This window comes from Hemicordylus capensis, chromosome 1 (genome assembly GCF_027244095.1).
Source record: "Hemicordylus capensis ecotype Gifberg chromosome 1, rHemCap1.1.pri, whole genome shotgun sequence".
In the NCBI taxonomy this organism is placed as follows: domain Eukaryota; kingdom Metazoa; phylum Chordata; class Lepidosauria; order Squamata; family Cordylidae; genus Hemicordylus; species Hemicordylus capensis.
The window spans coordinates 63,252,338-63,265,460 of record NC_069657.1 but is presented as its reverse complement, the minus strand read 5'-3'; the positions used below and the strand labels follow the sequence as shown (position 1 = coordinate 63,265,460).

The window sequence follows — 13,123 nt, the reverse complement described above, 5'->3', positions numbered from 1 at the left end:
TAAACACTGTCCGTATATTCAGTAGCGATATAGCAATGGAGTTTGGACTAGACAAGTGTGCTGAAATAATAACGAATAGAGGAAAAATAAGAAAAACAGAAGGAATAGAACTGCCCAATGGAAACAAGATCAAGAACCTGGAAGAGAAAGAACCTTACAAATACTTGGGCATTCTCCAGACTGATAACATTGCACACACTGAAGTTAAAAGAAAAACTGGAAGTGAATACATCAGGAGAGTTAGGAAAATCCTCAAGTCCAAACTCAATGGCGGGAACACCATACAAGCCATAAACACCTGGGCTATACCTGTTATCAGATACACTGCAGGAATAATAGACTGGACCCAGGCAGAGCTAGAGACGCTAGATTGTAAGACCAGGAAAATCATGACCATCAATCATGCTCTGCACCCCCGCAGTGATGTCGATAGGCTATACCTCCCTCGCAGCTCAGGTGGAAGAGGAATGCTGCAAGTCCATCAAACAGTAGAGGAGGAGAAAAGAGGCCTTGAAGAATCTATCAAGGACAGTGAAGAAGATGCACTTCAAATGGTCAATAATGAGAAACTATTCAACACCAATGAAAGAAAGCAGGCCTACAAGAAAGAACAAGTCAAGAACCGAGCAGAAAAATGGAGAAATAAGCCCCTGCATGGTCAATATTTGCACAATATAAGTGGAAAATCAGACATCACCAAGACCTAGCAATGGCTTAAGAATGGCAACTTGAAGAAAGAAACAGAGGGTTTAATACTGGCTGCACAAGAACAGGCACTAAGAACAAATGCAATAAGAGCAAAGTAGAAAAGTCAACAACAAACAGCAAGTGCCGCCTTTATAAAGAAGCAGATGAAACAGTGGACCACCTAATCAGCTGTTGTAAAAAGATCGCACAGACTGACTACGAACAAAGGCATGACAAAGTAGCAGGGATGATACACTGGAACATCTGCAAAAAAGACAAGCTACCTGTAGCCAAACATTGGTGGGACCATACAATTGAAAAAGTTGAAGAAAATGAAGATGTAAAAATATTATGTGACTTCCGACTACAAACAGACAGACATCCGCCACACAATTCACCAGATATAACTGTAGTTGAGAAGAAAGAAAAACAAGTTAAAATAATCGACATAGCAATACCAGGGGGTAGCAGAATAGAAGAAAAAGAAATAGAAAAAATCACCAAATACAAAGATGTACAGATTGAAATTGAAAGGCTGTGGCAGAAAAAGACCAAAATAATCCCAGTGGTAATTGGCGCCCTGGGTGCAGTTCCAAAAGACCTTGAAGAGCACCTCAACAGCATAGGGGCCACAGAAATCACCATCAGCCAATTACAAAAAGCAGCTTTACTGGGAACAGCCTATATTCTGCGACAATATCTATAACAACAGCAACAACATTGACAATAAAATTCTGGCATCCCAGGTCCTTGGGAAGGATTCGATGTCTGGATAAAACAAACCAGTCAATAACACCTATCTGACTGTGTAAACAAGAAATAATAATTTGGCAGAAGGGGGCCGGTGGCAGTTTGCTGCCTCAAAACGCACCAAGGAGCTTGAGGCTGGAACGAGGGTGCTGCAGAAAGCGGTTGGGTGGCAGGAAGGCTGTTGTTAGTGCCTGCCTCCCACACCCACAGTTGGGAGGGAGTTTGCGTTGGGCCACATCAGCAAGTGCCAGTGTGTTCGGCAGAAGGGGGCAGCTGGTGGTTGGCCGCCTCAGATAGCAATAGAACGTGTTGCTATTACCCTCCCGCCACACCTGACAGTGGAGAAATGGAGACTGAAGGACCATTGGACAATGACAAGTTGACACAGGTGAGCGAGAGAGTTGGGGGGGACAGTGAGTGAGAAAGTTGCGTGGGGGAGAGAGCAAGAGCAAAAGAGTTGGGGGGAGAACGCAAGAGAGAGTTGGGGGAGAGCACGCACAAGAGTTGAGGGGGGAGTGCGTGCGAGAGAGTTGAGGGCAGAGCAAGCCCACGAGATTGCTGAGGGTGGAGCGAGCCCGCGAAAGTTATGGGGGGAGTGACTGCACGAGAGAGTTGAGGGGGCGCAAGCGCGTGAGAGAGTTGAGGGGGATCGTGTGCACAAGTGTTGAGGGGGAGCGAGCGAGAGATAGAGTTGGGGGAGCGAGTGTGCAAGAGAGTTGAGGGGGAGCGAGCGCACGAGAGATTTGGGGAGTGCGAGCGAGTTTTTGGGAGCATGCACGAGAGAGAGTTGGGAGAGCGAGCGCGCAAGAGAGTTGGGGGGAGAGCGAGTGTGCGAATTGTGGGGGAGCAAGTGAGAGAGTTGTGGGGGGAGTGAGAGAGTTGTCGGGGGAGTAAGCGAGCGAGAGAGTTGTATTGGGGGTAGAGAGCGAGCGAGAGAGTTGTGTGGTGGTGGATGCCACAGGCTCAGTGCACGACCGCACAGATGCTCTGTGCAGGATCAGCTAGTTATGTTTTTAAATGGTGTTTGTTTTAAAAAAAATTAAAAAAATTGTTTTACACCACTTCAAACCTTTGGATGGGGTGGTCTAGAAATGAAACAAACAAACAAGACATCACCAGTGTTCTCTCTAATTTTTTCCATCTGTGTGCGGAATGAGTTTTGTTCTGGGCAGCAGTATCAAGGCAGTGTATGCACACATGTCTTCAGAGTGGGACCTTCCTGATTCAACCTGCGAAGAAGGATTTAAAATTAACTGAGCGGACATCAGAAAATGTGTGAGCACACGCACATGCCTTAGAGGGGACATCGCCACCACATTCTGCACTGTGGCCTGGCTAACCAGTGTACTGGCTGCATCATTTAACTATCCATTAAACTCTTCACCAGAACCTTTTTAAAAATAACTGCTTCCCTTGTAAACACAAAGAAATGTTATGCAGATTTAACTAAGGCTTTATTCAGAAGCAACTCCATTTTTAGCCTACTTTTGTTAAGCAAAGTAAGCTTATGAGAATATCCGGTCTGTGTGTCAACATCAACTTTGCCTTGCCTGGACCAATATGAACCAAAGTGGGTATATTTTGAGGGTGTGAACAAACCATGGCTTGAGCATTGGTTTGGCGCCATGAGGAGTGGAGTGGGGAGTGGGAGCTTTAAGAAAGAGGAGAGCAGGTCCTTACTTGCTCTCCGTCGCCCCATGCAGCTTCCTGCTAGGGCGGTGCTCATCCCAAGTCTCCCACAGTGTCCGTGCATGCGTGGGCACCATTTGCATGGTCAGCAACATCATGTTGACCACACAAATTGTGCCAGCACATGTGTGGATGCCATGTGTGTGCTGGTGCTGCACAGGGATACTTGGAATGAGTGCCAGTGATACTTGGGAAGCTGCATGGGGCGGCAGAGAGCAGGTAAGGACCTGCTCTTTTCCTTAAAGCTTCTGCTCCCCGTGGCAGCAAACTGGTTAGGACCTCATCTGAATCGGTTTGGTACCGAACCAGTACTCAAACTGCAGTTCGTACACACCCTTAATACAATTGTAGGGACACATTAGGGACACATAGTTTGTGATGATGTCTCCACCCCAGTTCAAGATGGTAGACGTGTGAACATTTGAGGTGAGAATTGATTTTGACCAAATTTGGTACACTTGTAGGGACCCATAGGGACACCTCAAAGGCATAGTTTGTTATTATGTCTTCCACCCCAATTCAAGATGGCAGACATATCAACATTTGAGGTGCAAGTGGGCTAACTTCTGAACTGCCTAACCAATTTGGACCAAATTTTATCCAGTTGTAGGGATAGTGAAAGGAGAGTAGGCAGATTACTTCTTACTAGAACTACTTACTTTAAAAATCCCAATGCCCTTCTGCCAATTAAAATAAGCAAAGAAATATGACTATATTTAAAGTTCTCTTTAAAAAATTGGCTGTTTTTCTTGCTAATTTAAATTCCTTTGCAAGTAAATTTGGGATGGCAGTCCTGCATTTGATGTATGTTCTGCTACCTTGCACAAGCCATTATTTAGGACTTTTGCAAACAAGAGGCTCTGACTTGATTTCTAGCAATGTCAAACTAAAGAATGGGGAGTACGTACAGGTAGTAAATTCTACGTTTTCTTAACACTTACTGAGGAGAGTCCTCGGGAGATAGGACTTCTGAATTTTTAAAGGATAATTATCATATGCTTAGGCCTGTAAATTATGCCTATAGGTTTTCCAGTCTCCCCTCAACCCCTCCTTATAAATTCTTACACACAAGCTGCTAACACCACATTTGTGGCCCCTTAAGAGAATAACTGGGGGTTTATTTGCTCTGTAGAGCTATAGCTTTGTTACAAGAGCTTTGTTAAACTGTATGCAAACTCTGCATACAGTGGCTTGCCTTTGGATAACATCATTTCATGCTAATCAACCTCTACATTGCTTTTGGTTATTTAATAATCTGTTGCAGGACAAGATGTAGTTCTTTAATATTTCTTATTGCAGATGCCTGATGTCAGTAAAGGATACACCATATTTTTCTTGTCCCTTCTGAGCACTGAGAATTAATTTTTGAGATTGGCTATGATGATTGTCCTGTAGGAAAACTTCCACTGGATCAGCAAAAGATCTGCTTCTGAAAGGCATCTGGGTTCTAGCTCCTGCATGATAAACAATGGTTATTCAAAAAGGCCAACTTGAATCCAGCATTCATCTTTCATTATGATCTGACTAGTAGATGAGGCCCATCGTCGATCAGGCAAGGTCATTTTGCATAGATTACACTTCTAGGAAAGTTCAGGAAATTAAAAATATGTAATATAATTTTTTTATTAACATGCTTGCAAAAGGGAAGTAAAAAAACAGTTTTAAATTTGTAGGATTTCAACTTCAAACATTATTCATTTCATTGTATAATAACCAAATATGGCAAATCTGAATCACAGTAAATTTCAGTCTCAAAAGAATCTCAGAAACATCTGAGCTGATGCTGCCATTAAATATATACTTTGCTACTACAAACTTCTCTTTTGCTTAGACTGAAAGCTTTCCTCAACATAACTGTATTTGATGACCATTGGCTTTCCTGACTCAGGAGTCAGGGTGTATCCTCAACTGGAGGATGTGTTGAAAGTTCAGATTTTTAGCAGGAACCACTTCACATGTTACAGTAGAAGCAGACACATGTTAAAACTTAACATGTACATACATCTAACTTGTAGCATGTGGTGGTGCCTCATAACGTACACTGCAAGAACAGGACCCAGATGCAGTTTCCTGTAACTTGTTCCCATTGTGTAGGCATAGAAAGAACTGTAAGGAAGCTGAGCTGTAGGAAGCAATCAACTGAGGATGCAACTCCAAAGCTGGGACTGGGAGAGCCAGGAATATGTCAGGGATCAAGCCAGGTAGACAGTCATGAGCCAAATGGTCAAGACGAGCTGAGAGTCAGGAACAAACCAAGAGTCAAGTCATGTAGATGATCAGAGCCAGAGGATCAAGCAGGTTATCAGGAGTCAAAGACAAGTCAAGGGTCAAACCAAGCAGACAGGAGAAATAACAAGACAACCGAACCAGAACAAGGGAATCTTGATACTGAGGCAAGGGTAACTTCAAACAGGAAACCTCTTCCTGTCTGCAAGGGAGGCAATAAGAGGGTGCCCACAACAGAAATACTTTGGTTACAGCCCATTTGACTTTCAGCCGCAGGAGAACAGGAAAGAGGAGAATAAGGGATAGGTTCTGCTTTCATTGCAGAACTTAACAATTAGCAAATGGGCTTTTTCTTATTGTTTCCTATGCATCTTCATGCAAATATGCTTCTGATTGTTCAGACATTTTGGAATTTCCTTGAGTATAGTTGTGATAATGCTGTGTATTTAGCATGCTTACTTCAAGGAATTAATAGTGGGATTTAAAGCTAGGATATTTGGAATCTCATGGTTTGAAGAATTAGTTCTATATATAAAACAAACACATTCTTGATTTTCAATATGCTCAAAGAAAAAAAGCATTAATGGACTGGGAAGGGATATTTAGTGTAGATTTGCTCCTTGTTGCTGTTTGAGGGGGGCTTCATACTAGGCATTCTATTAAACAACAAACACATGGTAAAACAGGCAGATGCATTTGAACGCTCCTTCTTACTAGCTGTAAAATAGCATTATGTTTCTAGAGAGGTTATCAGGTAAGCACACTCACATGAGAGTAAGCCTCATTGAACAATGAGGGATTTCTGAGTAAACTGTTTTTTTAAGTTGTGAGCCCTATGGGAACAGGAAGCCATTTTATTTATTTATTTATTATTTCTCGATGTAAACCGCTTTGGAAACTTTTGTTGAAAAGTGGTGTGTGTGTGTGTTTGTTTGTGTGTGTGTGTGTGTATGTATATTGTTGTTTTTCTGTTTGTTGTAAACAGGCACAGGATCAGGTGGCATAATTCTGAAGACCAAGTAGACCTTTAAAACAAGTATTTTACCAAGGGTGGACGAAAAGCCATCCTACCCACCTCCCACACAATCACTCTGTAGGGGAAGAATGGCAGTTGAGTCTCCAAATAGCAGAGCAAAGTCAATTTGTTGAGAAAGCAGCCAAGCAAGAGGTCTTGAGACAGTTCTTTAGTATTGAAGAACTTCAAGGATTTATTTAACGAAAAGGTTATGGACAAATGTGTAAAAGCCTGCAGCTTAATTTCAGCTTTAGCTCATGGCTGAAGAGCAAGACCAAAACAAACAGTCATCTCTGGAGAAACAAAATGGAGACTAACACAGGGAGAACCAAGAGGGGAGGAGTACAGCACTTTTATCCATGACCCTAGCTACCCCAGTGGTCACTATGAGACATTGCAGCTGAGAGCTGATGCTGCCAGGGTCCTAGCTCCAACACACTCTTCCCTCCTCCTACCTATCATAGGAACATAAGGAAGCTGCCATATACTAGTCAGACCATTGGTCCATCTAGCTCAGTTTTGTCTACACAGACTGACAGCGGCATCTCCAAGGTTGCAGGCAGGAGTCTCTTTCAACCCTGCCTTGGAGATGCCAGGGAGGGAACTTGGAACCTAGATGCTCTTCCCAGAGCGGGTCCATCCCCTGAGAGGAATGTCTTACAGTGCTCACATGTAGACTCCCATTTATATGTAACCAGGGTGGACCCTGCTTAGCTAAGGGTACAAATCATGCTTGCTACCACAGGACCAGATCCCCTCCCTATTATTTGTTATTTGGGTTTACACAACCGCCAATCAGGAGTGCACCTGCCTCTCCTACCTTATCTGGGAACTTTGGACCATGAGAAGCAGCCTAATATATTTTCTTTCTTCTTTGTACTTTTTCATGGATACAGGGACTTTCAGGAACCTCCTCTCTTAACTCTTCATCTGCTGCTTTGTGTTTTTGCACAGAGTAGTACTGGTGTTTCCAGCTAAAAGTTTGTTGCTAAAAATCTTACGAACTATGACTGATAGTATAGAATGCTAAAATTTCAGCAGGATGTAGCAACAAATGGAACACCCAAGGAAAGGCGCCCCCCCCAGGTGCACGCATGCATCTCAGATAGATAGATAGATAGATAGATAGATAGATAGATAGATAGATACACACACACACAGAGGACATCTGTTGCAAACAGTTTGAATTTCCATCCAAATTGCTAGGCATTCTCTTATGCACACTGGCCAAAAGCCATATGAATGTCATGCATGTTTCAAAACTTTTAGGCAGTTGGTCCATCTGGAAAGACATCAGCTCACCCATAAGCTGCCTTTTAAGTGTAACACTTGTCCCCAAGACTTCAAAACTTCAGTCACATTCCAAAGGCATCAACAGCTTCACAAAGAGAACTATCAGGGTGATGCTGAGCGAGCTGAAAGATTAAGGAGTGCCATGCAAGAGCGTTGGGTGTGAGATGTTTTGTTGTCCGATTGTCAGAACTCTTTTACAGCAAAAGAGAGGTGTGTGCAGCATTGGTGCATGAGGTCTGATCATCCAGACGGCACCAGAAGGAGAAGGAATAAGCATACGTGTGAGACGGGTAGCAAGATGATTCCTTCACAGTCTAAGCTGCATAGACACTTGCTCATCCAGATGGGCCAGAAGCCATTTAAGTGTGATGCATGTGGTAAAGCTTTCAGTGCACTTGAAATTCCATTGGCTCATGCACACTGAAGAGGAGCCTTTCCAGTGCCCTCTCTGCCAGGAGGGATTTAAAGCCCAAAGTCAGCACCTAAAGCACAAACTCCATGCTCTGAATAAGACTTTCCTAGAGAGAACAAAGCAATCTAAGAATGCTAAGTTACAGACTTCAAGGGAAGGAGCAGAAAAACATGTTGAAACTATCCTTACGTACGAGTCCCAGGATGGGGAGCAGCTGGGCTTTCACTGTATTTATGCAGTGCCTTGTCAGTGCTCTAAGGGCAAGCAATGTTTTGAGACACAGCAGATGCTGGATTTGCACTTCTGTGAGGGAAGCCTAGGAGATGGCCAAGTCTCAAAGGCAGGGAGGTGGGCCTAGCATTGTAAAGCTCACATCAGGAGAGATGTCATGAGGAAATTCAAGCATGCTGGAGAGTCTGCCCTGGGTCTGCTCTGCCAGGTGAGAAAAATATGAAAATATAGCACTTTTAGAAGGCATTATCTGGTTGCAGCAACAAGCAGATTCCTGATTGTAACAAGTTTCTCATGGACAAGACAGAGCAATACCAAGGAAAGGATGTTTGCCATGGCATTATCCCAGCAAGAGCACAAAGAAACCCACAATTTAGAAATTAGTCTGAATGCTATGCTTACCTGTGAACGTGGGTTAAATGTGGCTGACTCCGTGCATAATAAAGATGACTCACTTTATGGCTCATCCGATGATGGCTTCTTTTATAATCCAGAAGTACTTCAATGTACTTTTCCAGCTTTCAGTAAAAATATACTTAATAGATATAAAGTGTGCAAATGTGACAGATGTGGAAAAACCTGCCCTTCGTCTTCCAAGCTTCAAAGGCATTATCTTACTCACACAGGACAGAAGCCCTTTGGCTGTACTCTTTGTGGAAAGACATTTAGACAGTCAGCCCACTTAAAAATACATCAGCTCACCCATACTGAACACAGTCTGTGTGAAAGACCTACATGCCGGGTAGAAGCTGAAAATCTGAATTCGGTTGTCAGTCACCTGGGATACTGCTTTGAATTTAAATCTTCTCGGCCTGTGGTTTATTCCCAGACCTTGTCGTAGTCCTCTGACTTTCAGGAATCACAGACAAACCATCTCGCTGAAATCAAAGTGGAGAAAGAGTTTGAGGACTCTATTCTTAGCACCAATAGTTAAGACATTTCATTGCATTTGAGTAATAAAAGGCTAGAACTGGCCTAATGGCCATTAGGCCATTAAACCTAATGGCCACAGCCAAGATTTCCCCATGGGCAAAAAGAACAGCAGAGTGGTTAAGAGGCATTATCAGTGTAGTGTTTAAGATATTTAAAGCACCTTCTAAACTTGAAATACAGGTGGCCTTCATCTGCGATCCTGGCATCCGCGGTTTCATATTTCCACAGTTTGACAATGTAGACCTGACCTCATTATCCATAGTTTTAAAAACAGGCAAAATTCGCCTATCCATGGTTCTTGGGTGGCCAGAAATGACTTCCGATGTCATTACTGGCCATTTTGTAGGATGGAGCAATTTTGTGGCTCTTTTTTCAAAAATTCCCATGATTTTTCATGGAAAATTGGAGCAATTGGGAGTTTGAGGGGGCATTGCTGGACAGCTGGAGACCTGGAGAGCATGGTACGGTACTTTATCTCATTTAATTTTGCCTTAATTTTGCCTTCTCACTACTTTTTAAAGACCCTTTTTAACCTCAAAGAACCTTTTAAAAACCCAACTAAAGACCTCCTTGTTCATTCAGGCTTTTACCCCTTAGGGGCTGCTGGGTCTTTCAGCTTTCCTGCTTCTGTTTATCATTTTAATGCAGTGTGTGTGTGTGTGTGTGTGAGAGAGAGAGAGAGAGAGAGAGGGAGAGGGAGAGGGAGAGTGTGTGTTATGGTCTTTACTGTTTAACTGATTTTAAAAAGTGATTTTTATGGAGTTTTACTGTATTTTAACTTTTGTAAACCACCCTGGGATGTTTTATGAAAGGTGGTATTAAAATTGAATAAAACATAAAAAATAAATAACCCCACCCCCAATTCCCATTGACTCAAGGTTTAATTATGCACGGTCTCGTTATCCACGGTTGCAGGCCAGAACAGAACCCCTGCGGATAATGAGGGCCACCTATACACTATTTACTGCATGCTGGACAGAAGCCTTTTGCATGTTTAGTTTGTGGCAGAACATTCATGCAAACCCCCTGCCACTTGAGAAATCATCATTTTATCCACATCAGATAGAGATTATAAAGAGAAAAGCTACCACAGTTTTAACAAGAGGAGAAAATGAGCATGTTTGGGCACTGCAATGAAAGGTCAGATGATTTTCATACATGGAGGCATGTGTGTGTCATATCTATTATGCAAGAAAAGAAAACAAAAGTAAGCATCGGAAATCAGAAAAGAAGCTTCACGACAAGCTTTGATTGTCAGTCAGAATTGGATTGGTCTATATATATAAATAGTTTCCTTCCAAAAATGTGGAGTTTTACTGTGGCCTTCTTTCCCAGAGAAGAAGACATAGACACAGAGTGACTGATTATTTGTTCAATTCAAATGTTTCATGGTGTATATATATGCAAATATTTATTTTTAAAATTATTTAATGGCTCCTCCTCCTTTACTCAAGGGAAGCCTGTACAACACCTTTAAGCAGTGTGAATGAAAATTTAAACACCATATCAGATCTCCTTCCTGTCTGATTATGTGTTCAAAATATATATCTCTGGTTCACCTGAGAGCATGGCTAGAAGTAGTATTCTATCTAGTTCAAGGTAGATTTCCCATTCAATTTAGCATGCATTTTACATACAGACATCAAGGGTGGAACATTTTTCAGGTTGTCCTGAATAAATATTTATACACACACCAGAACAGCACAGAAGGCTCCTTTTAAAGTCCTGAATATTTCAGAAAGCATCTGTTACTAAACTGAGGCATCATGTACAGCCAACCATTACAGTTTAATGAGATAAACAAAGAAAGGAACTTCTGCTATTTTTTTTTTAAGCACACCAATATATTTGATGAACCAAAGAAGCTGAGCATAAGAGAAGTTAGCATATATAAGATATAAGAAAAGCAAATATATGACACCGTCTTTATAGTTCAAAAGAGCTCTGCTGCTGATTTGGTTACCATACATACCCATCACCAGTCTGGTGGATGTGAGCTGGAGCCTTTCTGACTTGCATAGGGAACTTCCAACTGAGCATTGACAAGGTGGTACAGGGAAAAAACATATTAGAAGTGGATTTTAGAGACTTGAGTTGAAATGCCTGTTTGGCAATTCATAGGCTACAATCCAACATGTAAGGCGTCCTTAAGTCAATTGATGTGAATGTGCTTGAGCATATCTAATTCCAAGTGGCTTTGGAAGAAACTGATTATCTAGACCAATTTCAAGCTGGCTCTCAGGCCTGTCAGACAGCCTTGTTGTTGGCCTGATGAATGAACTTCACCAAGGGGGGTATGACTTTGTTGCATCTTTGAATGCGATGCCTTGATGTGAGAGAGCCTTGGTTGGCCTGATGAATGAACTTCACCAAGGGGGATATGACTCTGTTGCATCTTTGAACCTCTCTACAGCTTTCGATAACATCAACCATAGAATCATTCTGGATTGTTTGGGAGATATAGGAATAAGAGGTACAGCTTTGCAGTGGTTCCATTCCTATTTCTCAGGAAGATTCCAGATCGTGTTACTTGGAGACTATTAATCCACAAAACAGCAGTTATTAAGGCCATTCTCACTACCTATGAGTGGGGTGGGGAGGGAACGGGGAAGGCAGGGACGATCTTACCTTTCCCCCAGATGATCCATGTAGGCTTCCCAGCAGCAGCAGCAGCAGCAGCAGCGCTCATGTGCCCACACAAGTGGTGCTTCCAGTAGAAGTGTGGTGGTCTGGAGGAAGGGGAAATGCAGCCCGGCCTCCAGAAATCCTACAATACATTATGCGAGGAAGGTGGTGCATTGGGGGGATTTCGCCACAAGCTGGGCATTCTAGGTGCCTGGCTCTGTGTCTGCTTGGGCTGCCTGAAGCCCGAGCAGACACACGGCTGGGTACCTGGGTATAAGGGCACACACATGCCCTTCTACCTATGTAATACCCGGGGGGGGGGGACACCTCAGGCTACCCGTTGAGGCAAGCACTGAGATTGGCCCCAGTCCCGGTGCTCCATATGAGCAGCCCTACCTGGGTGGGGCTATACAAGGCACTCTGGGAAGAGCATCTGTCCACAGCAAAGTCCCAACCACCTTCTCCTGATCACCCCACTTCTGACGATTGGGGCAAAGAGACCCACTTACTCAGCATGCTGGAAAGAGTCCCCTGTGTTTCATCTGGGCCAGGTTGGTCCCACGAGGTCAGGCTTTGGTTGCCTGCCATCTCAGGCATCTCTTAGACACATATCTTTCCAGGAATTGAGTTCCGTTGCTACTTTGGGGTGCAGATCTTTTTGTTCTGCCTGTCTCTCTCTTCAGCCAGCAACTTGCTATTTCCCTGACTATGCCTCCCTTACTGTCTCTACACACACACACACACACACACACACACACACACACACACACACACACTATTCATCAACAGCAAAAGTAAACATTAGGCTACTATGACATCTAAGTTGAACTGCGTCATGTTTGAACAAACAGTTAATGTGGCATCTGGATTTTAGCAAAACTCATACCTCTGATTTTTAAGGCCCAAAGCAAACCCTTTCCAGGACTATTTTTGAGGTCCAGATCAGTGTTTTGAGGTCCAGATCAGGATTCCCAGATGTTGTTCAACTCCCATAATTCCCAGCCAAAGGCCACTGCAGCTTCGGATGCTGGGAGTTGTAGGGAACAACATCTGGGAATCCCTGTTAGAGGGAACTGGTACAGATTTTCTAAACCCCCACCCCATATGCACAACACCTTTACATTAGCAATGCAAAGCTGGTGATTAATTTAAGGTGTTGCTGCACGAGCTACAGAGTCAGTCCAGCTCAGATCCATTTTATTGTTCAGCCATTACCCATTACAAAACCCCCAATCTTAAACAAAGGCAAAGAATGAATTGAT

The 13,123-nt window shown here is 43.2% G+C and overlaps 1 protein-coding gene and 1 pseudogene across 1 annotated transcript; both read left to right on the top strand.

The window, feature by feature from the left end:
- The first annotated feature begins 6,084 nt into the window (after positions 1-6,084).
- LOC128351882 (zinc finger protein 770-like) lies at positions 6,085-8,430 on the top strand (annotated as a pseudogene).
- Positions 8,431-8,637: 207 nt separating this feature from the next.
- Positions 8,638-10,302, top strand: LOC128351830 (zinc finger protein 770-like). The gene is made up of 3 exons (XM_053311810.1): positions 8,638-9,140; positions 9,293-9,410; positions 10,189-10,302. Exons 1-3 carry the CDS (start codon positions 8,638-8,640, stop codon positions 10,300-10,302), a joined length of 735 nt encoding a protein of 244 aa, XP_053167785.1.
- Positions 10,303-13,123: the final 2,821 nt, after the last annotated feature.

Bases quoted from the DNA above. Each gene is read 5' to 3' on its own strand.
- LOC128351830 (XM_053311810.1), top strand. From the start codon at position 8,638: ATGGCATTATCCCAGCAAGAGCACAAAGAAACCCACAATTTAGAAATT. The intron at 9,141-9,292 runs GTAGTCCTCTGA...AATGGCCATTAG, and splicing joins GTTTATTCCCAGACCTTGTC to GCCATTAAACCTAATGGCCA. The intron at 9,411-10,188 runs ATACAGGTGGCC...TGAGGGCCACCT, and splicing joins AAGCACCTTCTAAACTTGAA to ATACACTATTTACTGCATGC.